Source organism: Halichoeres trimaculatus, unplaced genomic scaffold (assembly GCF_033239565.1).
Source record: "Halichoeres trimaculatus isolate MK-OKI-2021-1 unplaced genomic scaffold, fHalTri1.1 fHalTri1_scaffold_5, whole genome shotgun sequence".
Taxonomy (NCBI): domain Eukaryota; kingdom Metazoa; phylum Chordata; class Actinopteri; order Labriformes; family Labridae; genus Halichoeres; species Halichoeres trimaculatus.
The window spans coordinates 39,155,558-39,181,729 of record NW_027437183.1 but is presented as its reverse complement, the minus strand read 5'-3'; the positions used below and the strand labels follow the sequence as shown (position 1 = coordinate 39,181,729).

The following is a 26,172-nucleotide window of genomic DNA, read 5'->3' as shown; positions in this document are numbered from 1 at the left end:
GATCTGTGAAGATTCCCCTAATGTGTGAGATATAACCCGATTTCAGAATCTTATAAGATTTTTAAAATCCTGTAGTGTGAGCCAGGCTTAACATGATTAAAGTCTCCAGATATTATTGTGAGAGCCTTATGCCGCGGCCACACCAAACGCGAACACGCGAATTTACTCGCGCGAATGGCCTGTCACGCGTCGCGTGAACGCCCGAGTCTCGCCGCTGGACTTTTTTGACAAGCTGAGGCGCGAACACGCGAATGCGCGGTACTGCGCATGCAGAGTAGAGAGCTCGTTCATTTAAAGACCGAAAGTCCAAAAGAGCAGCTGAAAAACAATGAGCTGTGGTTTCCAAAGCATGACAGGAGAGTGTGTGAAAGCTTTGGAGATCACAATCAATGCCTGCTGCCTCTCCCTGGTAATCCACCAGCCCTGCTTGGCTGTTCCATACGATCTCATCCTCGATCCCCCGAACCTCCGACCCCGAACCCCCGACCCATGTTCCCGGAGGTCTCCCTGGGGATAATGAAGGGGTGGAGGAAAGAGAGGAGCACAGAGAACTTCCATCTTTTCCCTGGCTCTGCCCCTGCTCCACTCTTTCCTCCTCTCTATCAGGCTCAAAACTCCGCTGAGGAAAACAAAGTCGGACTCAGTGATAGCCCGTGCAGGCAGATCCAGCTGGGAACGAATGTTTTCAGAACTTACATTCAAAACCTGTCTCCTCAGAGACTTTCAACCAAGCCTGCTCCTGTTTTTCCGGTCTCTGTAGAGTACACACGTCGTATGGTATAACTCTGGATGATGACACACCACACAGATTGTTTTCTCCTCCATCCTCCGGCGGAGTTGGAGCCGGAGCAGGCGGCAGTTGCCCCCCAACGTCGTCAAAACAATGACGTCGTGGGGGAATATTTTGAACTCGCGCGAATTCGCCTCTACCGCCCAAACGCGTGAACGCTTCAAACTCGCCGCGCCAAACGCGCGAATCGTGCCGCCCGAGGCGAATCGGCGGCTAAACGCGTCTTTGCATTGACTTTGTATGTAATCGCGCCGCAAATTCGCGTTTGGTGTGGCCACACCATCAGGATGTTGAGTCTGTAGCCTGGCAACAGTTTCTTGGATAACATCACATGGAACTTCAGCAGTTGCTTTGGGTGGAATGTACACGAGGATTGTTATTATATGACTGAATTCTCTGGGAAGGTAATATGGCCTCATCCCAACTGCCAACAGTTCAATGTCCGGACAACACATCTTCACTTTGACTGTAGTATGATCAGGATTACACCATCTCTGATGAATGAATACAGCCAGTCCTCCTCCTTGCCACTAGCTTTGGTGTCTCTGTCCAGACGTATCAGCGTGAAGCCGGTATGTCCACACAGGAATCAGAGATGTTTTGATTCAACCAGGTCTCAGTAAAGCACATGAGGCTGCACTCACGGTATACATTCTGTGTCTTCACCAGTATCTCCAGTTCATCCTTTTTGTTGGGCAGAGAGTTGACATTCCCCATGATGACTGATGGAGGAAAGGGCTTATATCTCCATCTCCTGGCCTTTAACTTTGCACCAGCACAACATCCTCGGAAAGGCTTCTTTATCTCAGCAGGAATAGGGTGATATCCTCCAGATTTGCTCCATCGTGATGCAAGAAGCTCCTCTCTTAAATTAACTCTTCTTCCAGCAGACATATCCATGAGTTGTCAAAAAAAGTCCAGTATTGAGCAAAAGTTAGCAAAAGAAACAATTAAAGATAAAAATATAGCAAAAAAAAGCAGAGTAATAACAGAGAGCTGCCAAACTTTGCTGCTCCTGCTTAAAAGCGCATCTTTCCAATAGGGAAAGATAGGATAGGGAATATTGGTCTTTTTTAAGCCTTTATACTGTACAATAGGTGTTATTATAGTTTCTTTGGCTAGGGTGCCACTGGTCTGGTTTGGATATGATGCCTCAGGCTTGGCTTACTTCCCTTTGGGTAGTTTGGTCCATTCCTCATTGCAGCACCAGGTTGCACCTCATTGCATCAGATTGGATTGGGAGTGCAGGTGTGGTCATTGTCAGATCTCTCCAGAAATGTTGGATCAGAATAAAATCTGGGCTCTGGTTGGGTCCCGCAGAGATCTTCACACAGATCTCTGCAGGCAAGTCGTCCTGAAGCCACTTCATTTGATGTCTTGGCTGAGGTCTTAGGGTCATTGACCTGCTGAAAGATGAACTGGGGCCACAGTCTGAGGTCCAAAGCACTCTGAAGCAGGTTTTCATCCAGGATATCTCTGTACATCGCTACATTTATCTTGCATTATCTTTATATAGACAGGTGTGTGCCTTTCCAAATCAGGTCCAATTGCCTGGATTTACCACAGGTGGACTCACATGAAGCCAGGAACATTTCAAAGAGAATCAGAGGAAACAACCTGAGCTCAATTTAAGCTTTGTGGTCAAGGCTGTTAATACTGATGGACATGTGATGTTTGAGTTTCTTATTTTGAATAAATTTTCAAAATGGAAAAAAAATATTTTTTTAAGCTGTTATTATTGGGTGATGTGTGTAGTTTTTAGGAAAAAAAAGATGAAGTTTTTCCATTTTGGAATGAGGAACAAGTGAAGTGCTGAGAATATTTTCTGGATGCTCTGTACCTGGACTCTGTGTGTCATGGTCTATAGAAGTGATACCGGTCCCTCTCTGAGAGTTTTGCACGCCATGCTGTTTATCAGTGTTTGGCCCTCTAATTAAAAAGAATAATACGTCTGTTGTGTGGAATAAGGGGTAATACCAGTGCTTAGTTTATACAAATAAAAAAATTGCACGCACTTATGAACAATAAGAAGCCTCACAATGGGCTGCAGTAGATGAAAGCATCAGCAGACAATTTCCAGCAATCAAATTAACCTCCTGCAGTAATAATCAGAGAGACAGGGAGAGAGCTGCAAACAAGCCTGTAAACATGAATACAACAGAAAGCCTGAAGGCAGCTGGAAGTCACAATGAGGAACATGAGCCTCAGTTTGTGACCGCTGTGTGTGTCATTACCCATTCACCATCAAACAACACACACCAGCAGAGTGCTTCTCCATAACAACAGCACCAACACAGTGCTGTTGTGTTGTATTTCCAAACAGAGGTGCTGATTGGACAACAGAGCAGGAGAAACAGGAAGAGAACACTGTTCATTAAAGTGTTGGAGCAGAAGGCGAGTGAGGTTCAATGCTCGGGTCCTGTCAGCGTTTTGCTGGTTATGTGTCCTCAGAGGTGTGGAAGTTATCGTCTCCACACCATCAGGATGTAGAGCTGTAATGTGTTTGAGCCCATTACCCGGTCAGAAGACTGCAGGAGCCCCTGGTTTTCTGTTTCTGTCGAATGTTTTTCTCTTCAAAAAGAAGTCATGATGCTGTTGTAGCTTTTGTTAACAGTGTGAATACTTCTGGTAATTAGTTATTCACAGGGTCTAAATACACATGGCTCCAATTTGCTCTTGATCATCTCTTTGGCCTCTTTTACACATGCTCTCTTGAATTTTCTGGATTTTTTTCTGTTCTAGAAATTCTCTATGCTCATATCATCTCTTTGAAATCCTCTCTGATGTTGTGGGAGTTTGCACCCTGATGAAAGGAGTGAGTCCTCAGTTAGGCTCAGTTAGTTGGGTCTTGAATCCCCTCCCCCTTTCTGCAGCTCTGTTAATCTCTCTGCAGTCTCAGAATATGAGACAGAGCCACAGACTATAAAACATGGACGTTGTCTCACCCTTCTGTTCCTGAGACAGTGAAATGGAGCCAATCCATAGACGCAACCACATTGGACATGATGCAGGGTTTGAACCTCCTTTCTAACAGCTACAGGGCGACGGTCAGCCACGGGAGTTGAGCTAGGTGTCTGATTGGACAATCAGATGCTCCTAATAACTTCTAAACTGCTGAGTTTGAAAAAAATCGCCCCCCATCCAGTGTGTGCTGAAGGAGAAATCAGTTTTTCCGACCCGGGCTGTTTTTGAATCAGGCTATAAATATGTTTTCAATGCTGTGCAAGTCTATTTTTTTAGCTTGGTGTGTACAGGGTTTTCTGGTCTGTCTGCAGCCAGCCTCGAGAGGATTCTCCATGAACAGTAACTTTTAGCACTTCCTTAGAGGCCTCATTTCTCCAAACTTGATTTTGGCCCTTGGATGAAGCAAGCAAAAAGAAACGTCAAAGGTTGTTTAAAGTGTATGAGGGCGCTTACTCTAACGCTATTTTGAAAACCAAACAAACACAAATACAGAGTGCTCAGTCTGTCAGTTATTCTGAAACCAAACTATGAATTGCTTTGATTTAAAGACAGCATACGCCGTGTGTCCTGACATTCAGATATTTGATTTTCCATCCTGCATCACTGGAGCTGTACAGCATAGTCTGTGACAACACGTGAGGGGATTCAAACATGATGTGATCAGTTTTAAAACATTTGTTTGTCCCGTGTTTCTGCTGAGCTTCACAGCACGATGATTGATTCCTTTACTTTCTAGTTCTGATGATTCCGGTCAGGTGAAGTTGTAATCCAGTTTAAGACAAAACAAACACGAGACAGCTGCATTAGTGTCTGATATTTACATTTGCAGTTTCGCACTGTCTCGTCAGAGTTGAGTTTGGATCCCATAGTTCATTTCTGGGTTCTACAGTATAAGTTTAAGCTAGTACAGCTACAGTAAGTTTTGACATTAAGCTTCAGTTGTCAAGAATGTGCAGGGCATTACACAACTGTTAACACACACACAGTACCAAAGCTGCATTTTGTTCTACAGGAAAAAAAAACCCAAATGTGGACATTTATATAAGTGTGAACACATTTTTCAAGTTAAAAAAAAAATGATTATTATTATTATTATTATTATTATTATTATTATTATTATTATTATTATTATTATTATTATTAATTCATTAGTTCATTTATTCATTCATTCATTTTCTGAATAGCTTATCCTGTTCAGGGTCGTGGGTGGCTGGAGCCTATCCCAGCTGTCATTGGGCGAGAGGCCAGGTATACCCTGGACTGGTCGCCAGCCAATTACAGGGCTGACACAGAGACAGACAACCATTCACACACACAGTCACACCTACGGACAACTTAGAGTGCTCAGTTAACCTGGTGAGCATGTTTTTTGGACTGTGGGAGGAAACCAGAGGACCAGAGAGAACCCACGCATGCAAACATGCAAACTCCACACAGAAAGGCCCACCAGCCAAGCTGGGAATGGAACCGATGACCTTCTTGCTGTGAGGCTGCAGCGCTAACGGTTGCGCCACCGTGCAGCCCGCTATTATTTTTATTATTATTATTATTATTATTATTATTATTATTATTATTATTATTATTATTAATAATAATAATAATAATAATAATAACAATTATAATAATAATCAAATCAAATAGAAATCAGGAAATCAGACTGATGAACCACCCCTACTGTCTTTTATGTTTGCAGTTACAAATGCTGTATTGTACACAACACAGAATAAACAGAGAGCAGTTCCTATTTGATCAGAGTTATCACAGCACACATGTGGGGACACATAAAATGCTGTTAGAGCTGACTGACAGATGATCCAGAGGTGATCAGCTGATGCTGTCATCACGGAAACTCGTTGCTTCATGTGATGCTGTGGAGGAAAGAATGTCTTTTCTCTCTCAAAGGGCGCGGTCACACTGGCCTTTCAAGCCGTGCTCAAGCACTATTGCCCTCTAAAACCCTGTTACTGTTGAAAATGATTGCGGAGAGAAGCGGTGGCAGCAACCATATGTCATGGATCAGTGACAGTGACTGTCTGATAGTATACTAAGATACAAGTTGAGGGAACAAGAATTAACCTTTGGCTCTTTGGGACTTACCCTTTCAGCCTCCTCTAGTATAGCTCCTGGTTCCTAAAGAGTAAGGGGTCATTATTTAGTGATCCATTGAGTCACCTCTAACTCTTCTCTGTTCAACAATGCACCACACATTAACATAGGAGTTTGTAAACCACCACCAACCAGTGGAGTATCCAGAACATTTTTACCGGGGTGGCCAGGATGAGACACAAAGGTAGTCTAGGGTGGTCTTGTATCACTCAGCATCTGAACACATAACTTTTCCCCCTTTTTTTTTTTTTTTTTTTTTTTTTCACAAAAACTCATCTATTTAGGTAGGTGACTGCCTTGGCTGCTCCTCTTCTAATTACTTTTCTGCCATCTCTCAGTGAACTGAAGCGGTCGGTGTGTGTATGCAGTGAAGTCGCAGGCAGGGATTGTTCAGTGACGACATCAACAGTTCCTCCGCTTCAATTGATTGACACAGACATAGCAGTGTTTGGAGATGGCGTCACAGTCTGATCCTTACAAGTGTGAGATGAGACTGCAGGAGAAAGCTCCGCTTCAAGCACATCAATATGAATCATTTTAAAATATTAATGTAGCTTTTGCGTTCGCTACCGCGCTACATGGCCCAAAAATCAGCGAAGCTATTGAGAGGTTCTTTCTTTTTGTAAACAATGACGCTACCACACCGTTACTGAAAAGTGTAGTTAAACTACTAACCATGCTATTTGACATTACTGCCCAACACTGTAAATTACCATACCATCAATTGTCTGAATCCGTTTTATCAAGTCACAATGAATGTTATCTCTGTCCTGTTTTGCCGGAGCTACAGGTGACACAGAGATGCAGTGTGCTCATCTCGTGGCTCTACTGATCCCAGACCTGCATGGTCACTGGAAAAACCTCCGCTGATCAGAAATCAGCTCTCTGCAGCCTCAGTCCGACCATATTGTGGTAGTTAAAAGTGTAAAACTGACTCTAGATCAGTCGGTCAGCCATCACCATTGATTGACAGCGTGTCTCTTGTTTCTTGGGTTGACGAACTTGGCCAACTACCCATCAGATCTGGGGTGGCCAAAGGGGTGGCAGATGAGTTTTCAGGGGTGGCACCGGCCACCCCAGGCCACTCCATAAAATCGGCACTGCCATCAACATACATTTAGATAAATCGATTAATGTACATATTGACTCAAAAGGGCATTTCTAAGTCCCTTTCATTCACACACGGTGCCTTCCAGTGGGCACACCTCCTCATCAGCCAATCACAGGCTTCAGCTCTGTTTGATAGTTCCTGGTTTTGAGGTGGGAGTCCAGCATGGCAGGAGTAGACAGGTACCAGAAACTAAAACTACCTTTTTCAGGTTTACCCATACACCTAGTGAAGAAAAACTCAGTGTCTGATTTCCACATATAGCTGTTAGCCTTTGAGTATGCACTACCTGAGTGTTACCATGGCTTTACACACACCATGGTGGTGGTGGCATACCGGGCTGAGTTTAACACAGGCCTCTCAGGCTGCTGAAACTGAAGCCAACAATGCCTGGTGCTGTTAGCTCAGCTAAAATACAAAAACTGGGTAGAGGAGGATCCAGTAAGGCTAAACAATCACACTGGTCTATGCAGGGTTCTCTACAAACATTTAGTTCGACACAGACGCTGACAACTACGTGCTCCAAAATACACCTTGAACACTGATTTTTGAGTTAAAAATACATGTAGCCTTTAACTGCTATGTCCACTGTCCTCTGTGGTGGGTGACGTCACAGTGAACATGTGTCTGCAAATGGTGGATATCTACTGGAGGAACCGATGAGCCTCAGGTCAAACACCACAGAAAGAGAAATGCAACCTGAAGAACAGAGGACAATCACACTGTTTTGTTCTTTTTATGGTTTTTCATGATTGAAGGGACGAAAACTGTGGATTGGACTTGCATTAATAGCACTTAAACCATTTCTGTTCTTTGTCACGTCTGTCTGTGTTTAGGCAAACGATGCCTCAGGGAACACGTGGAACTGGCTCTACTTCATCCCCCTCATCATCATCGGGTCTTTCTTCATGCTCAACCTGGTGCTGGGTGTGCTGTCAGGGTAAGTGTGCTCCGTGATGATCATCCTACTAAAGCTGCATTTGCCTTTTTTATTCCCCTGTATATTCCTCTTTTTTATCTGAGGAGTGGACTTGTAACCGAAGCAGAGGCTGTGTGCTGTTCTTTGACATGCAGGCTCAGTCCAGTCCCTCTCTAATCCTTCACTCAGTGACAACTCTGTTTTTATTCTCTCTATAAAAGACAAGGAGATAAACTGACTGCAGAACAACAGAAATATTGAGGCTGCACCCTCTTCCTCAGGCCCCAGCTCTAATATCCTCTGTCAACGGGATAAAGAAGAGTAATCTGAGAGGCTGCTTTACAACTGATAAGTAAATAATCCTTCCAAATATTAATACTCTTGCTGCAATCAGATCCTCACTGACTCAGAACGCCCCAGGTAGAAGTAGAGCTCTGTGACACAGAGATCTGTTTAGGGACTAGGGGCCAGTTGTTCAAAGAATTTTATCTGGATCAGAATTATCTGGATTTGGAAATCCCATTTTTTCAAAGCAACATAGGATTAAAACACCCTGATTCTGATAAAAAGTTTTCAAGATGACCAAATCCAGATTTTCCGGGCTCTAAAAAGGACAACATATCAAAATGTGAGCTACAAACAAGTAAAGCTGGCATGGGCTCACTTTGATAGTTTCTGATATTGAGACAAAACCAAAAAACAACAAAAACATCCACTTCCAGTCGTACTTTCTTTCACAACCCATATTCTGAGCCACAACAAATAAAGAAACATATACATTAACATACACATTGTGGATATTTTGAAAACGTCTTCAATTAAAATAGGCGATATATCCAATAGTTAACGAAGTAAAGAATGTTCAGGGAAAAACACAATACTCATCACGCTTTCATGTGAATCTGTTAAAGAACCAGACCAACCTGTGGATCTGTTAGAATGAGGGACTGACTAGACATGTGGTCAGGGATGACAGTGTTTAAAATGATTTTGACGGATTCACATTTAATAGACAGTGATGAATGACAGAAAAATTGAATATATCTATATATATATAATTTGTATCTATATTGTCTATATCTATATATCTATATCTATATATCTATCTATTTATATCTAAAAAAATTTTTTTTTAATTTTAAAATTTTTAAAAGTTTTAAAATTTAAAAATGTGAGTAGTTAGAAAGTTCAGATATTTGTGTGAAATTTCCTCCAGTAAAGTTAAGGTACCCCAAATTTCTACTTCAGTTATGTAACTCGATATTTTTACTCTTGTACTTGAGGCCTCTGGCTTTATGTTGCCTTCACGTTGATACCAAGATGCAAAATTATTAAAGCAGTGTTTTGTTTCTCTGTGTTTTTGAAAAGCAGTTCTCTTTAATGAGTATTTCATCTCTGTTCTCTGGATGAGTATTGGGTCCCAGCAGTGCCCTGCTTCCTCACAAACTGTTTCTCTTTGTAGTAAATAAGGGATCCCTATGTTTGGATCAGTATGAAACTACTGTAAGGGAGCACTGTTCCTCATATTAAATTATTTCCTCATTTTCTCCCAGGTGAACACAGAGGTGTATTTATTCCTGCTCTCCTGTTATTTAATGCTAATATGATGAACTTGAGTCAGAAACTTCTGGACTCTCTGTTCCAGCTGCCTGCTCTGCCCTGGCTCTCTGGCAGCGCCATGCTCCGATGCGTGAAATCTCTTTCTCGTCTCTCCGTCTTGTCTCTCTGTCTCCTCTCCGTCTCCGTTGGAGTTGAGTCAAGGTAAAAGAGAAACCGTCCCTTGAAGACTTGGAGTAATTTGTGCAGCAACTTTATTTTGCTGGATAGAATGATGAGTTTCATCTTTTTCTGCTTTACCTCATTCTGACAGTAATTAACACAGGGCCACAGGGAGACAGGTTTGATGACTGCATAGAGGCAAGTGCGCCGTCAGCTCAGCAGAGCCATTAATGTGTTTGTTTCACATTTATTTTCATCAAAGTTTAACCTCAACAACTTAAGTCAGCTTTAAATTAATTTCTTATCACAGGCTGAACAAATGAAGGCTTTGATTAAACACAGATAGGTACAGGTTTTACTCTTAACTTTAACTTTCAACTTTCAACTTTATTTTATTTGTATGGCACTTTTCATGCTTGTGCAACACAAAGTGCCTCACAGAGGATAAAAACAAAAGGGAAGACCAAACAAACAAAAAAAACAAACAAACAAAGACAAAGGAATACCATTAAAACCCCAAACCTCCCACCCCCACAAATATACCCATTGCAACCCGGTAACACCCACGCACATACATAGACATGCATACCGGCACACACAAACATACACGCACGCACACACACACGCACACACACACACACACACACACACACACACACACACACACACACACACACACACATAGACAGGCTGTTGATGAGGAGACATGGCTGGGCACCAAGATCTGAGGTGAGGAAAAAGCTACCTTTGGGGGCTGCGCAGACCAGGAGGGTCAGCGCCCCAATCAGTGGGCCAGAATCTGCTCCCGGTGTGGCAGGCCCCCAGGAGGAAACACTGGAAAACCGAGGGACTAAAATAGTAGAATGAGATAAAAGGTCTAGAAGCTAAAACTGAAGGAATAAAACAGTAGAGATTAAATAAATCTTTATCCTAACATAAACATCAAACAACATTGAAATGAAACAACATAATAGAACAGGATAAACTAATGTAATAAATAAATAAATAAATAAACAAAACAGAATTAATAATAAAAGTATAAAGTAGAGTAATAATAAAAAAGGGTAAAAATAGGGGTAAGCATAAAATTAGGTTAATCTAGTTAGTTAAAAGCCTGATTAAAAAGATGGGTCTTGAGCCTCTTTTTAAAAATATCAACATTCTCTGCGCCCCTGAGGCTCTCCGGGAGGCTATTCCACAATCGGGGACCATAATAATAGAATGCCGCCTCCCCGTGAGTTTTAGTTCTAACTTGAGGTATTGTTAAAAGACCAGCACCGGAGGACCTCAGGGTCCGCGAGGGTTGATAGGGTAAAAGTATTTCAGATAGATAAGATGGGCCAAGACCGTTAAGACACTTAAAAACTAATAAGAGAACCTTAAAATCGATCCTGAAACGCACGGGGAGCCAATGCAGCGATTTTAAAACAGGCGTAATGTGCTCCCGCCCTCTGGTCCTCATCAGCACTCGTGCGGCTGAGTTTTGCAATAATTGTAAATTGTGTATGTTCTTTTTGGGAAGACCAGAGAGCAGGGCATTACAATAGTCTAAACAACAGGAACGTGTGGATTTATTATAAAACTTGAAATCTGTTCGGGGTAAATGGAGAACTAAGACTTCCTGGAGGTAGATGGACTTTTGTATTTCTTTTCATACTGGTAGTAGTGGTCTTTCTACACTTTTGCCTAACAATTCTTTTTTCTCCATTTGTGGAGCTGGGAAATAAAACCAATCTCCCAAAATGTCATGCCTCGAGTCAGCCCCTGTCATTTTATGACAACTATACAGGTCTAGGCCTGATCCAGTGGTAACTGTAAGCTTTTTCTATGTTTTTTTTCTTTTTTCCTTTGTCTGCATTATCTTTACAGCTGAGCACTGTGTCCAGTGGCAGCATTGTAAAGACAAATGCATTTTTTTTCTAGCAGTGAGAGAGATGTGAATATGATTCACTGCTATAGTGACCATCACCAGCCCTCCCTTTAAGCTACTCCATCATATAAAACTTTATTTAACCCCTGATGTGAGCTGAAGGGTAGGGCTGTGCCACACCACAGTGTGAAACAAGGGGAAACAGTGACAGACAAGACAGGACAAGACAAGACAAGCCAATACAAGACAACTGGGAGGGGAACAAACAGGTATTATGGTTAGTTTAGATAGTAGTCCAAGTGCTGTGCTGATCTAAATCCATACTGGAAGTAAAGGCTGTAAGAAACCAGAGACACCAGAGATGTGTAGTCTTGATAAAAAAGGGGGGTGAACCCTTAGTGGTGAGATATGGAGGAGACATAGGACGTGAGAAGATGCGTGTGACTGCCAACTCAGCATGTTCTGACGGGACCAATCACTTCTTTACATTTAGTCTCAACAGGAGCTTGAGTGTTCTATACACACATGCGTGTCAGGTGGTCACCAAATACCGAAGTAGCCGCCCATACCCAGGGAGAGCACGGCCAAGGGCCCCCCCAGAGCCACCAGGGCACCCGAGACCCACCACACGCCCCCCAGAGCCACAGGATCCAAATACAGCCCCAGGAGCCAAGGAGGCACCAACCCGACCCATCAAGGGCGCCGGGGGAAAACACCAGGGTACTCAGGGCAGCAGCCCCCCCGCAGACAGCACACACCCCCACCCACCAGTCATCCACCCCGCAGCAGGCCCGAGGCCCCCAGCCCCCTGGGAGCCAATACCCCAGGGCCAGGCCCCCCCAGGAGGGGGGCACAGGCAGCACCCGCAGCAAGGCCAGGTGGGACGGACAGCGTGAGCGCAGTGGTGAGATCGCGGCACGGTCCCGCCCCCCAGATAAGCTAAGGCAGAGGCGAGCTAAGGCAGAGGCGAGCGCCAGAGGCCGCTGCCCAAGCACCAAGGAAGACCCCGATCCACCCGCTCAGAGCAGCGACCCGCAGGCAGCCACTGACGCCTAGGTCCCCAGCGAGTGACAGGCCGATGAATCCAGCACCACAGGCCACAGGGGAGCGAACAATCCAACAGGGCCCAGGCACCGCCCCAGGTCCCCACCCACGGGCCCCGGAGCCCAGACGCCACCGGAGACCACCGCCACCACCCCCATGGATGGAGACTGCTTCCCAGCACAGAGCCACAGTCAGAAAAAGGCCGGACCCCACCAGCTGTACCAAGCCTGAAGCAGTGAAAGCACTCCCTGTCCCCCCCTACTATTATGTATCTCTGTTCCCAGACAAAGATACATTAACCCTCCACCATGACTGGGTGCTGCTCTAAGTGTAGTGTGGTGCATTAAAACTGGGGAAAATAGTTCGAGTGGGAGCCCATCGCCCCCCCCCTTCTGCATGCCCCAGGCATGTCGATGTTGTGTTGCATTAAAAAAAATAGAAAAGTGTTGTGTGTGTGCCCCAGAGTGCAGATATATACAAGAGTGCAATGTGTGAGTAGTGAAGTGCAAATTAAGGGGCTAGGCCAGTGAGGGCCGGTCCCAACCTGCAGCGACAAGTGGGAGCAGGGAGCAGCGCAAAGTGGCTCCCGAACATCAGGCCACAGATGATGGAGATGGAGCAGAACAATTAAAAACACAAACAACAAAACGAACAGTTGGGGGGGGGGGGGGGGCAAAATAACAACAAAACAAGCAACAGAGCAAAATGACATTATGGTGCAGGATACCGAGACTGGTGAGCAAAAAGGATAAATAAATATGATAAACCAAGTTTGGTCTGTATCTATATCGGTAGTGTGTGAGAGAGAGAAAGAGAGGGAGATGGAGAGAGGGGGGGGGGGGGGGTCTGGGCTGTGAATGAATAAACTGTGAAACAGTTAAGATATAGAAGCATTCAGAGGGAGGTGATTAAAAAAGAGAGTGTGGGGGGTTAGTGGAGGGGGTGGTGGTGTTGAGAGTGAGGTCTAAGTTCAGAACAGCCAGGGGGTGATGTCCCTATCTTTAAACAACTCACCATCACTGTACAGTTTATCAACCGAGAGGGCCGCTCTCTTACCTTCGCTGATCTTCTGTTTGCCAATTGAGAGAAGTACCTTACGTCTGCAGACAATCTCAGGTGGATACTGGTCATTCAGTCCGTAGTCCGTCCCTCTCAGCTGCCTGCCTTGTCGCTGGACCAGTTCTTTTTGTTTAAAATGTTCAAATTTTGCGACCATGGGCCGGGCTCTAGTGGCGTCCGTACGCTTCTGTCCCATGCGGTGCACCCGATGAAAGGTGATGTTTTTGACGGTCTCAGGTGAAAGTTTGAGGCGTCTGACCATGAAGTCTTTAACCAGCTCCTCGGGTTTGTCACTGGGCGACTCGGGGATTCCAGAAAAAACAAGATTGTCTCTCACACTACGAGCCTGCAGGTCCAGAATGCTCTCTCTCATCTGTTTATTTTTGGCAGTAACAGTTGCTAGTTGTGTCTGGACTGTTACGAGCTCAGTGGCCATGGTGGACACCGAGTTTTGCAGGTCCTTATTTTCCTGGGTTATTTTCTCTATCTGGTTCTGTGTGAATTCCAGATTGTGGCGGAGGTGTTGGAATTCTTGGTGGAGAGCCTCGATTATGCCGATTCTCGCATCCAGGTTAGTGAACTTACTATCGATTGAGAGTAGTATTTCACTCACCTCGGTGCAGCAGCGCGTTTGTGGTGCTGTGACCGGCGAAGAGTCGGTAGATTACAGGGTGAGTCCTGTGTACGGGGCTTCTTAGATTTTTGTGAGCGACCCATGTTGCAGAGATTGTCGTACTTATCTTGGATGAAGTCCTCCAGTTGGACCAGGTCCGACATCCGTTCCAGTGAGGCAGAAATCAGAAGTAATCAGAGGTATAAAAGGGAGTAGTTAGGTGTGTGGAAAAAGAGGAGAAAAAGAGGGAATCAAAAAGCTTATTTACTGTCTGTCTAGCAGCGGGCTGCCATGTTGGATCTCGCTCAGTCTCGCGGGAGTTCGGTCACAGCGGCATGCGTCGGTCTCTGCTCAACTATAAGCTTTTTCAAAGAGGAACCTGTTAAATAGAGGTTCCACCTCCCAGACTACTTTTAGACAGTAGGTACGACCAGCAGGCTGTTTGATAGGAGCTCAGGGATCTAGAGGGGAAATTTGGCACCATGGGCTCTTGACAGGATGGTTCATTACCATAAAGAGCTTTGGTTATATAAAGGATTTTAAACTCAATGGTAGATCTTTTAGGTAGCCGGTGATTTTATTTTGAAATGAGGCTAGGAGCTCGAGGGATGAGTTTGAAGGGATTGAGAAGTGAGGTCTGCAGCCAGACTCTCTTGGCTTCCCTCTGATTGGCCAGCCCTCTCAGAGCTGGAGCTATGGGTAGATTTAAGTGTCTGAGGCAAGCCCCTACAACATGTCTTGAACCAGTTAGGAGATCCTTATGTGATGACCTCATCATTCCAGCTAGTCTTGTAAAGATCTTGCAATCTTTACTGAAAACGTAACAGTAAAAAGAGTTTGTGCAAGAGTGGAGCTGTTATCATGACAAGGCTTCTTCACGTTCCCATTGGCTGTAACAAAGAGCTGACAAACACTCCTGAAGGCAGGTCGCCTTGAGTCGACTCCTCGGCTGTTGTCTTGTCCTCTCCATTTCCTGCTCTCTGCATAGAGGTTGTCAGGTGGTTTTACTGTTACTGTGGAGGTGGTGGGTCACTGTTGCTGTCTAGCAAAAGCATGCAGGGGGCATGTCATTGTCTAAAGGTGGGAGAGGAGAATCCAGTTTGAAACAGATGGGTTTTGAGTTTAGATTTAAATAGAGCAAGCGAGTCCATGTTTGTAATGTGAGGTGGGAATGAGTTGACCTGACACGGCAGACGAACAGTTTCACGTGGAAATATCTCAATAGTCCATCTGGTTAGCAGCTCTTTGGATTTGTTTTTGGAGGTGGGACCTTCAGAAAAAATTAGCAGCTGGTGATTGGACGACCGTTCTGATTGGCACACTCACCACAGACCAATCCACATCAAGCCACGGTATGCTTATGTGCGCCATTACTAAGAAACAATAGATGAACAACTACAGGAAGTCTAGAAACAGCTTCGATAATGGGGCTAGGTGACTGCTGCAGTTTTTGCCAAGTCAACTTAAAAATCAAACGAACGCTGTCAAGTACGAAAGTCTGCTGATGTCACGTTTGCTTGTCACTCCCGCAGCTCCCGCAGCTCTTCCCTGGTTGGGGCGATCAGAATTTAGCTGAGTGAAATTGTTGGTCAATGGAGCCTGGCAAGATGGATCTACAGAATTTCAGAAACTGAATCAGGCAGGCCCACCCATAGATATACATAGAACACTAGATGCCTGGTCAACAGAGTCAGAGGGCAGCCATTTTTTAACAGGCAGCTTACTCACTCATAACATTGTGTTGATGGGACATGTAGTGTTTAGCAAGCCATATTCTAAATGGGTAGAGTACTTCATATTAGGCTACATGTTAAAATCCTTACACTGTGAGATGTGTCTATAGCACTGCAGACTTATGAATAATTGAGGCATTAACACAAATAACCCTACATGTCCAGATTCCCAGTTTTGCATGAAAATATCTTGAGATGTGACAGGGCTGTAGTGGAGTAGAATTAAATAATTTACCCACCTTTGAAACTTCAGAAATACTTAATATGCATACACCTCCATAGAATAGGATAGAATAGAACAGAACTTTGTCATTGTGACAAGTACAATGAAATTGAAGTCACAGCAGCATTTAAGAAAACAAAAGTAAGAAAGTGTATAGAAAGTGCAAAAAGGTCCATAAGAAAATAGATGATGACAGCTTGTCCATCATTGTCCAGTTCAGCCAGTTTCCACCTGCACAGGGTCCAGGACTGAGCTTCTTCAGTCATGCTCCATCTCTGTCTTCTGTATCCTGTCTGCTCACAGCAGGTGAAGCTCTTCCAACTGTCTGATGTTAGCTCTGTTAGCATTGTCTGTGAATAGCATGATGCTACTCTGCCCCCTGGTATTCCCTCTGTTGCTGGGTTAGCACAGCTAGCTCGTCCATCTTATTGGAGATAGATCTTATGTTCCCAATAATGATGGATGGAAGGACAGGTCCATGTCATCACTTCTTAGCTCACATCTGAGAACCAGCATGTCATCCTCATCTCCTTCTCCTCACCTTGTGGGAGAACATCAGGCGTTACACCAGCTTGCATTGACATGCTACAGGCTGCTAACTGCTGTTCACATGTAAACAATGTGGCCATGGTTACATGTAGGATCTCCAGACAAACACAGGAGAAAAGTGGTAAAAATATCACTGAAGCCACAAAAAGTTTGGTGTCCATGACCAACAATGAACCATACAAAGTAATGATCCAAAGATGACAAAAAAGAGACAAAAAAATTACAAGAAACAGACAAAAAAGAGAGAGCTGCTGCAAAAGGCAGCCAAAGCCAACAGGGTGGCGCCTAGCAATATATTATATATATTAGTATATATTACATGTATCAATATATAACATTAAAAGGTAACATTCCAAATTATTACGTTTGTTGTAAATGTATAATGTCCTGCCATTTATTATTTAAACATGAAATAGTGTAACAGAGAACACATTGTTAACAAATATTCAATTAGGCATTGTAAAAATATATAGAAGGAGCTCAGAAAGTCACAAGTCAAATAATGGAATTACAATCACAATACAATTAAGTAAATAAATAAAACGCAACTGAGTGAATCTCTTCAGGATGTACCAGGAATTCTTTCGACCTCCTTCTCATTCATCCCCGCAGCATCTCAGCGCTTTAACACAGTCGGACGCTGAGCGTCCTTTGACTTCAGCGAGGAAGTGTAGAGTGGGTTGTTCCACTGTGGAAACCAGTGGCAGCTGCTGGTCAGTCAAGGAGGGGAAGCTCATTTTTTTCCGGCCTACATCATTAATTTGTTTATTTATTTCAACGTAAATTGAACCCTCCGTTCCTTTTCAAGAAAATGATCTGTGACCCTGTCGCACCAACCAGGTGTTTTTTCCAGAGATTTTACCAATGTTCTCAAAATGGCCAGCAGAGCTAGACTGCTTAAAGGGCAACTCCAGTTTTTTGACACTTGGACCTTATTTGTAGGTGTGTGCATGCTCATATACTCACTCAGACAAACATCGTGCAGCTCGGAGTCCTTCAGAAGTTATTTAGATCCAACCACGGCAAGGGAGCTTCAGCGCGGGACATAATCTCTGCAAAATCGCTCATTTCGGCTATATTTTTTCATCCATCGCCAGTGTTATCATAAAGTCAACTCGTCTACTGTCTTCAGGTGGGTCCCATTTGTAAATCCATCCAAATTTCAGCTAAATAAGAGTATAAACGTCTGAGGGAATTGCCAACCTTACCTTTCATTCCATAGATACAGTCGGACAGCTTGCCCATACCAAGATATCTCACCACTGTGGAAGTTGTGGAGTCTGTGGCAAGGCATCGTGTTCTATATATATATATATATATATATATATATATATATATATATATATTTTGGGTCCACCTGCTCTGCAAGGTTTGGAGTGAAACGGGGGCAGAGTGACTGAAAACTGTGCTCCCCATGGTGCTAAGGGCACAGAGAGGTGGAGAGAGGAGAAAAGCCTGAGGGAGCCAGATGGGGTGGCAATGCAGGTAAAATCAGAAAGAAAGGTAGCCTCTTTTTTATTTGGGATTTTCCAATAATACAGTGATTGGAAGCAAGTTCAAGGACTCATTTAAACTTGGCTGATCGTCAGAAAGCTCCCATTGACCACCAACCAGACACTGACTGCGTCTGTGACTGATCATATGTATATATATATCTATATATATCTATCTATCTATATATATATATATATATATATATATATATATATATATATATATATATATATATATATATATATATACATATATATATGACTAAGGCCAACTGTTTGACCAGAGAATAAAAACACTAATGTTCATGAATCAGCATCACCACCAGTGCAGCATGTGGTCAGACATTATGCCTTACTTTACTCAAGTTGCGCACAGTTCTCTTTGTAATATAAACACCGGCAGGGCCCAACTGTACTTTATGGACACTTCAGAAGTATCACTTTAATTTGCAATATGGTGTAATGGAAATGCAGCTACACACAGAGAGAAGGGAATAAGCCACGAGCTTTACTACTTAACAGTGAAAAAAACAAACGAACTTGTGTTATCGGTATCAGCCAAAAGGGGTTTCGATATATCTGCGTATCGGATATCGGCAAAAATCCAATATCGTGCATCCCTAATATTTATATATATATATATATATATATATATATATATATATATATATATATATATATATATATATATATATATATATATATATATATATACATACATACATACATACATACATATACACACACACACACACACACACACACACACACACACACACATATATATATATATATATACATTTATATATATATATATATATATATATATATATATATATATATATATATATATATATATATATATATATACATATTGAGAGAGAGATAAGATATACAAGTAGAAAACATTACAGTCAAAATATATCAAATGGAAAATAAGAGTAACCTAGGAAAAAATACGTACATGTTAAGCATTACAAAAGTAAGACATCTTCAGAAAGGGTTGGGATATGTATCCATAAGAGGTGACAGCTTGGCCATCATTCTCCTTCCAGTCACACCTCCACAGGGTCCAGAGGACAGCCCAGGACTGGGCTCTGTTAGCCATGTCTCTGTAAATAGCATGATGCTATGCTCTGCCCTCTGGTATTTCCTCTGGTGCCGGGTTTGAACTGCTAGCTGGTCCATTTTACTGGAGACAGAACTGGCTTTCCCCATCACAATGGCTGGAAGGACAGGTCCACATAGTCTCTCCTTAGCTCACAGTGAAGCACCAGCACGTTTTCCTCACCTCTTTCTCCTCAGACTGCAGGGAACATCAGGTCTGGCACCAGTTAGCATCAAGCCAAAAGGCTGCTAACAGCTGAAATCTTGTGTGTGAACAATGCAATCATGGTTACACTGGGACCCTGTGACAGTTTGGTTAACCACCTTGTTATACACAAACCCAGAAGCAAGACTGAGGCAAGGAGCAGTGTTAAAGGAGTTTTTTTGTAACTGAGCAGGTGGAGCTGAATGAGTTCCGGTTTGAGGCAGAAAGAGAGTGTTGGCTGAGTGCAGGTAATCCTGTGCTGCAGGAGTCTCTGGAGGATGCACTGAAAAAGAAGAGACACATACACGTAAGGTACAGGTAAACTTGAGAAACACATAGACTAAAGCCAGAAATTGATCAAGATATTCTATCCATATACTACATTTAGCACTGGAATCCACTGACACCGGTCCTCCCTTTCCAGAGGGCTTAGGAGCTGGCGCCCTTGTTTGCAGAACGAAGAACAGCTGCGTGGAGAGCAGGCACGGGAAAGCACAAGAATCCACACAGGGAAAAGGAATGAGAGTGGGCCCCACACAGTCCACAGGGATCACCACAGATCCCGGACAAACACAGAAACAAACACCACTGCAGATGTAACCAGATTGGTGTCTATGACCAACAAATGAGACATAAACAGTAATGACAGGCTCCAAATACAAAGAGATTACAAAGGGAAGAAAAAAAATAAAAATAAAAGAAGGAGACAAGGAAGAGAGAGTTGTGGCAATGAGCAACCACTAAGAACCAGAAACTCAACATCTCACAAAAACGTGTTTTAATGAATTCCTGCACCTAACAATGTTATTATCAACTAGATCAGTGGTTCTCAAATGGGGGTACGTGTACCCCTGGAGTTACGCAATGGCACTCCAGGGGGTACGCAAGATTCAAAGATGTATATTCAAAAAATAGCAACCAAGCAAAATTCCTTTATCACCATTTATTTAATCAATGTTTGAATCCAAAATAAGTTTAACTTCATAAATTTAATGTTATATTCAATAGACACTAAGAGTACAGTGCTATGTTCTTTTTTTTCCATCCAAAACTGCTTTGTGCTTGTTAGGGGGTACTTGGCAGAAAAAAAACACATCGAAAGAGGTACATGACTAATAAAAGTTCGAGAACTTATTATTGTTTGTTGCACTGAGCATTTTTGACACTTCATGTTTGCCCTTCATGTTGACACTACAAGATACCCACAGAGAGTTCTTAAAACAGAGGAGCTAATAAGGGGGCTGAACTGGATTACTCTGTATTAAAAACATGTTGTAGTGTCTGTGTGCATGGTGCTCTGGAGGCTGTTGTGTCATAATGAACTGTATCTGCAAACAGAAATGTTACCAAAGCAGCTCATTGTGGAGATTTCCACATGGGAGACGGAGCTGTGTGTTCTGTGGCTGTGTGATGTAATCCCCTCAGTTACTGTGGCTTTGTGTAATGTTTATGTTTGTGCTCATGCTGGCATATGTTAGAGTATGATTTTGTGTGTGTATGTGTGTGTGTGTGTGTGTGTGTGTGTGTGTGTGTGTGTGTGTGTGTGTGTGTGTGTGTGTGTGTGTATGTGTGTGTGTGTGTGTGTGTGTGTGTGTGAAAGATGCTACAACACTTGGAAATCCTCTCTGTCACTGTGTCCCCATGTTTACAAACTCAGCGCCAACACACTACACACACACACACACACACACCTGACACACACACACACACACACACACACACACACACACACACACACACACACACACACACACAAACACACACACACACACACTGGAAAACAGGCAGACAGACACTGCAATGCAGAGCAGAGCTTCCCCCTCTGCTGTGTGGGAGACGCACCAACCACAGTGCGGTGGGGGTGGACTGGAGATCCCTTGCTCTGTTATTTCAACAGTCTTCTCTCTCTCTCCACTTCTATTTTCCTTCTTTTTCTTCTCCCACATCTCCTCGCCTTATCTCAGCTTATCATTTGCATGACATGCCCTGAAGCAAAGCAGTGGAAACAAAAGAAGCTTTTACAGATTCCTAACAGCAATAATGATGACATATTAACATAAATACTTACATAATAAATACGGAACCAGCACTCTCTCCTTTTTCTGTCTATGAATACCAATAAGCTTTATACTCAAGTAGGTGTGGAGCAGTGTGTCCGTCAGAAACATCCTGACATGTTTTCTCTGTCCTGTGAAGTGTGTCAGCCACTCGTAGCTGCTGAGTCACCTCACAGACAGGATGTGTCTTGAAAGGCAGAGTCCCCCGTGCAGCTGCAGGTTTATTTATCAGTTTCACACAACTCCTCTGCATCACTGAAACACACAAACGCTGAATATGTTTGTTTTGACTCGAGGTAGAGTGTTTCCTTCCTCAGCTGGCAAGTGAAAGGTGTGTATGTGTGATGAAGAGGTGTTTCTGACGCAGGAATGCAGCAGGTAAAGGCTGAAATTCAGTGGTGGGAGAGCATTTTCAGACAGCTGCTCTCAGAAATTTGACATTAAGGATCAGTCTAAGGTCTTCTGTGCAGTGTCTCTGAGGATAGGACAAAGAAATAAGCTGTTAAAACTTCCAACTGACTGGTTCCATAAGGAGAAGACTTTATTATTACAAACTCATCCATTTATGTTCCTGTAGCTTTTTTTTCTCAAAATAAGGAGTTATCCACTGGGTTTTCCAGAATGTTTCCTGCTGCATTCATCAAGCTTAGCACTTTTCAGGGAGCTGGTATTTTTGGCTCGGCCCCAAAAGAAAATCCAGCACATTCAGCCCCCAAACAGCTCTTTATTCAGTATCATTAGTAGCCCCACATTGTACTCTCACCTGGTAAATATGAATGATCTGTGCATTGATAAACTCTTTTGCAATTAGTGTGTTTGTGAAAAGCCTCGCACTTCCCTAATTGTGTTAATTTGCTCTGTTTGATAGTTCAGTCAAACTGTTTAAAGGTGTAGTCAGTGGCCTGGGAGAAAACGAGTGGAGAGGTGTCAGGGGAATTTTTCCTCTTGCACTCAAGATAAAAGTAAGGATTACAAAATTACAGTGTTATGAATCATTTCCTTTAATTCACATGCAGCATGGAGAAAAGACCTCTGCTAGGTGTACTTTTCAGACAGAGAGGTTGTCTTAGCTTACATACAGTTCAAGCTGAGGTGATAAATATTCCACAGGACACCTGCCCTGTACCCTTGTCAATGAACAACATTTGTTAAGGTTTAAAAAAGCACATGTCCAAACTCCAGAGGGGGTTTACACTTTCTCAAACTGACCCCCTACTGTTAAAGCTATCCCCTGTCTGCCTTATTGCCCCCAATATAAATCCCTTGGTCAAACGCTTAGACTTTCACATGGGGTAATTAACAAACTAGTCAGGTTTTAACGTGTTCAATTCTCACAGAGGTTGTTGATAAACAAATTTAGACCCGCCTCTCCCTTCATACCCCACCCCTGGCTCCATGTTCAATAGATGATGGATGTGCATGGTCATGGAAATGACTGTAGAAACTGCGTAGCTGACCAATATGGTGGAGGCTGGACCAGTGAACGCTCGTGGGTCAGTTCGCTATAATACGTGAAGCCTTATTTATTTCTTTGAAAGTAGTAGTAGTGTGACGAGTGTTAATAGTGTTGTAGCAAAAGATATTATCATATTTAGATATATAAGTATTTTCTGATCAAAGACGTGCGATGCTCCACAATAGAAAGGCCCAGGTTGTTGAGCTTGCCTTTGAAAGAGACTTGACCCCCAGATGTTCGATGGAGTGGGAGGACGCTGTCCTCAGGAGATTTAGCTGCAACACTCGCCGGCTCCAGCTGTTTTAAAGGTCTTTCTATCTTAAGCTCGCTACTATTGCTTGGGTTTCATGGTTCTTTGATTGTTGAACGGTGTTTGATGTTCACTCTTATCTTGGTGCGCCAAAGGCGCATGGTTGTGTGCGCACCAGAGGGAGAGAAAAGAGAGGGAGGGACGTGGCTTTTGTTGTGGTACAGTGCCTTTTATATGTGAATTAGAACTTTACACAATGGTTATGAATCCAGGAATGAACAAGAATTTGTGCCCCACTGCACCTGTCATAATGCCCCCCTGTTTAATTTTGTCTGACGCCGACTCTGGGTTAGCACACTGCTAAGCAGCAAAGCTAACTAACCCTGACTCGTCAGAGAACAGTAGTCACAACTCGTCTGCCATAATTGATAACATCACAACAACAGTACATTTTGGCAGATTAGACAATAAGATGAAAGCCTGACAGCTGTTACTGTGGTGCTGTGAAGCACCACAAAGCTAATCTTGCTTAGCTGTCCAGCAGAAAGACGGCAACATCCCCATCCGTTTTCAGCTCTGTAAAATTGCATCAGACAGCCACACCAATGTTGACCCGGGTCTTCCCTCTGTTATGGTCAAGGACCTTCTTTTTCAATTTATGCTCTCCTGTCCTCCTTTTGGGCTGTTTTTCAGCCTTTGCTACTGTTGGTTCCCACTGCTTTCTTACGCTAACTGTGCACACTACACAACATACTACGTCCCCTCCCCCCTCTGTCTGATTTGGGCATGAGTATGATCCGCCCCCTGGGTGTGTGGGGGTGTACCCTGTTTTGGTGGCTCGATCCGAGCCACAGTATTTGCCTGCTGAAATTCAGAGCCAAGGCTGTGTATTGAAACCGGACTTTTGTTCAACATGCTGTCAGTGATGATATCTTGTGGATGGAGAGAAGAAATACAGCGATTTTGACAAATAGCACAGATTAGACGATGGCTGACTACACTTTTAAAGCCTAGTCTCCCCTCTCTCCTCTGACTGCACCACGCACAGATCTGACGTCTAATGTCTGTGCAGGTTTGTGGTGGAACCTGCTCTTCATGTTAGTTTCATTTAACAATGAGGCACTGTACTTGTACTTGCTGTTTCTAAACTGATGCTGCTTGGTTTTTTTGAAATGGGGCTGAAACATACCAGATAAATCTGCAGTGTGTCTTCGCTCCATCATGGCAACAGATCAAATAGGTTTCCATTCAAGTCAATTTGTCAGCTCACACGCAGTCTATCTGCGTGGCTGGTCTGTGATGTTGCAGGTTGTACCCAGCCATCCTATTTTTGCCGGACACAGAGCTGTGACGCATAAATTCAGCGTAGGGAAAATGGGCGGGACAAGAAGCCATAGTCATGACCAGAAACTACCTAAAGACACCCAGTGGCTTTCAAAAACAAAATAAAACTGTGTCAAAGTTAGTTTTAGCGTTACTTCAACAACAAACAGACATAAGTAGCAGAGCCAGACCAGGAGTCAACAGGTTTGAGGTTTTACAGCCCAACATGAATGAAGAGAGACTTATGGAGGGGGAAGAGCAGGAACTTCTCAGTCTGTGGCTCCAGCTGTCTGTCAATCATACAGCTTGACAGACTGAGCATGCAGATGGTATAAGTTGACAAACGCAGTCAAGGTGCATCGGAATAGAGTCCATCTGCAGATGTATTTGGTGTATTTGAGGCGTCCTTTTCGCCTCTTTGCTGTCTGATGTATCCCCTGCTGAGCAGGAAGATGCTATCCCTGACTGAGTCCCCCCTATCCCATAATGGTATGATCCTATGATTGGCTGCATGGCTGCCATGCTCTTCTGATTCACTACAAAGCATCAACTCCTAGAGCCGCATCTTTTGCCCATGACCCATCACTAGCATTCACTCACCAGCTGCCTCTGACTTGAAAAGGAGATTTTCTGAGAGAGGTAACAGGTACTTACTAAACATCCTCATCGGTAGCTCTGGTTCCAACCCCTGAGCCAAATGCCCTCCCGTTATTTCTTGTAGACTCAGGCTTGCTATTTGAGCCTGATGTCCACCAGCTGCAGACACTTCAGATAACCCACAACGTGACAGGACACCGACTCACTCCAACCTGCTGGAGGCCCACCCGCTGCACACCTGTCAGTGGGGGAATGCCTCAGGGTCTGTGTGTGGCTCTGTCAGATCTAATAAACATCTGTGTGTGTGTGTCTACAGGGAGTTTGCCAAGGAGAGAGAGCGGGTGGAGAAGAGACAGGAGTTCCTGAAGCTCCGCAGACAACAGCAGATAGAAAGAGAGCTTACAGGGTACCTGGAGTGGATCTGCAAAGCAGGTCAGACACTATGTCTCTCTCTGTCTCACACACACACACACACACACACACACACACACACACACACACACACACACACACACACACACACACACACACACACACACAAAAAATGCAGTTGGTTTTGACACAAGTTGTTCTGACTGCTCTTAACTCAGGAGTGTGTTTGTGTTGCAGAGGAGGTGATGCTGGCTGAGGAAGACAAACACGCAGAGGAGAAGTCTCTGGATGGAGTGTGGTACAAGAGGAAACAACACAACTCTGGTGAGGATGGTCTCCCTCTTGATATTTAATAGAGATAAAAACCAAACATCAGAGTTATCTAAAGACTTTTTTTAATTACAGGGTCCATAAAAAAACAAAACAACAACAACAGGAAGTTTAACTTCAGGAAGTCTGGTAGATAGTACACAACTCAGCATCAGAACTTCCTTTTTTTAAAGCCATCATGACTAAAACCTTTTGGATGGCACTTTATCTTGATTAATTGAGGGCACAAATACAATATCATTGACTCAAAGAGGGGTAAAGTTCTTTTATTAATCTACATTCTGT

At 43.5% G+C, this 26,172-nt stretch overlaps 1 protein-coding gene across 1 annotated transcript in view; it reads left to right on the top strand.

The window, feature by feature from the left end:
* cacna1ba (calcium channel, voltage-dependent, N type, alpha 1B subunit, a) overlaps positions 1 to 26,172 on the top strand; it is a 387,106-nt gene that overhangs the window by 142,988 nt on the left and 217,946 nt on the right. The window contains exons 7-9 of the mRNA XM_074671044.1: positions 7,805 to 7,908; positions 25,502 to 25,617; positions 25,795 to 25,881. Coding sequence (XP_074527145.1) covers positions 7,805 to 7,908; positions 25,502 to 25,617; positions 25,795 to 25,881 — 307 coding nt within the window. The remainder of the gene's footprint in view (positions 1 to 7,804; positions 7,909 to 25,501; positions 25,618 to 25,794; positions 25,882 to 26,172) is intronic.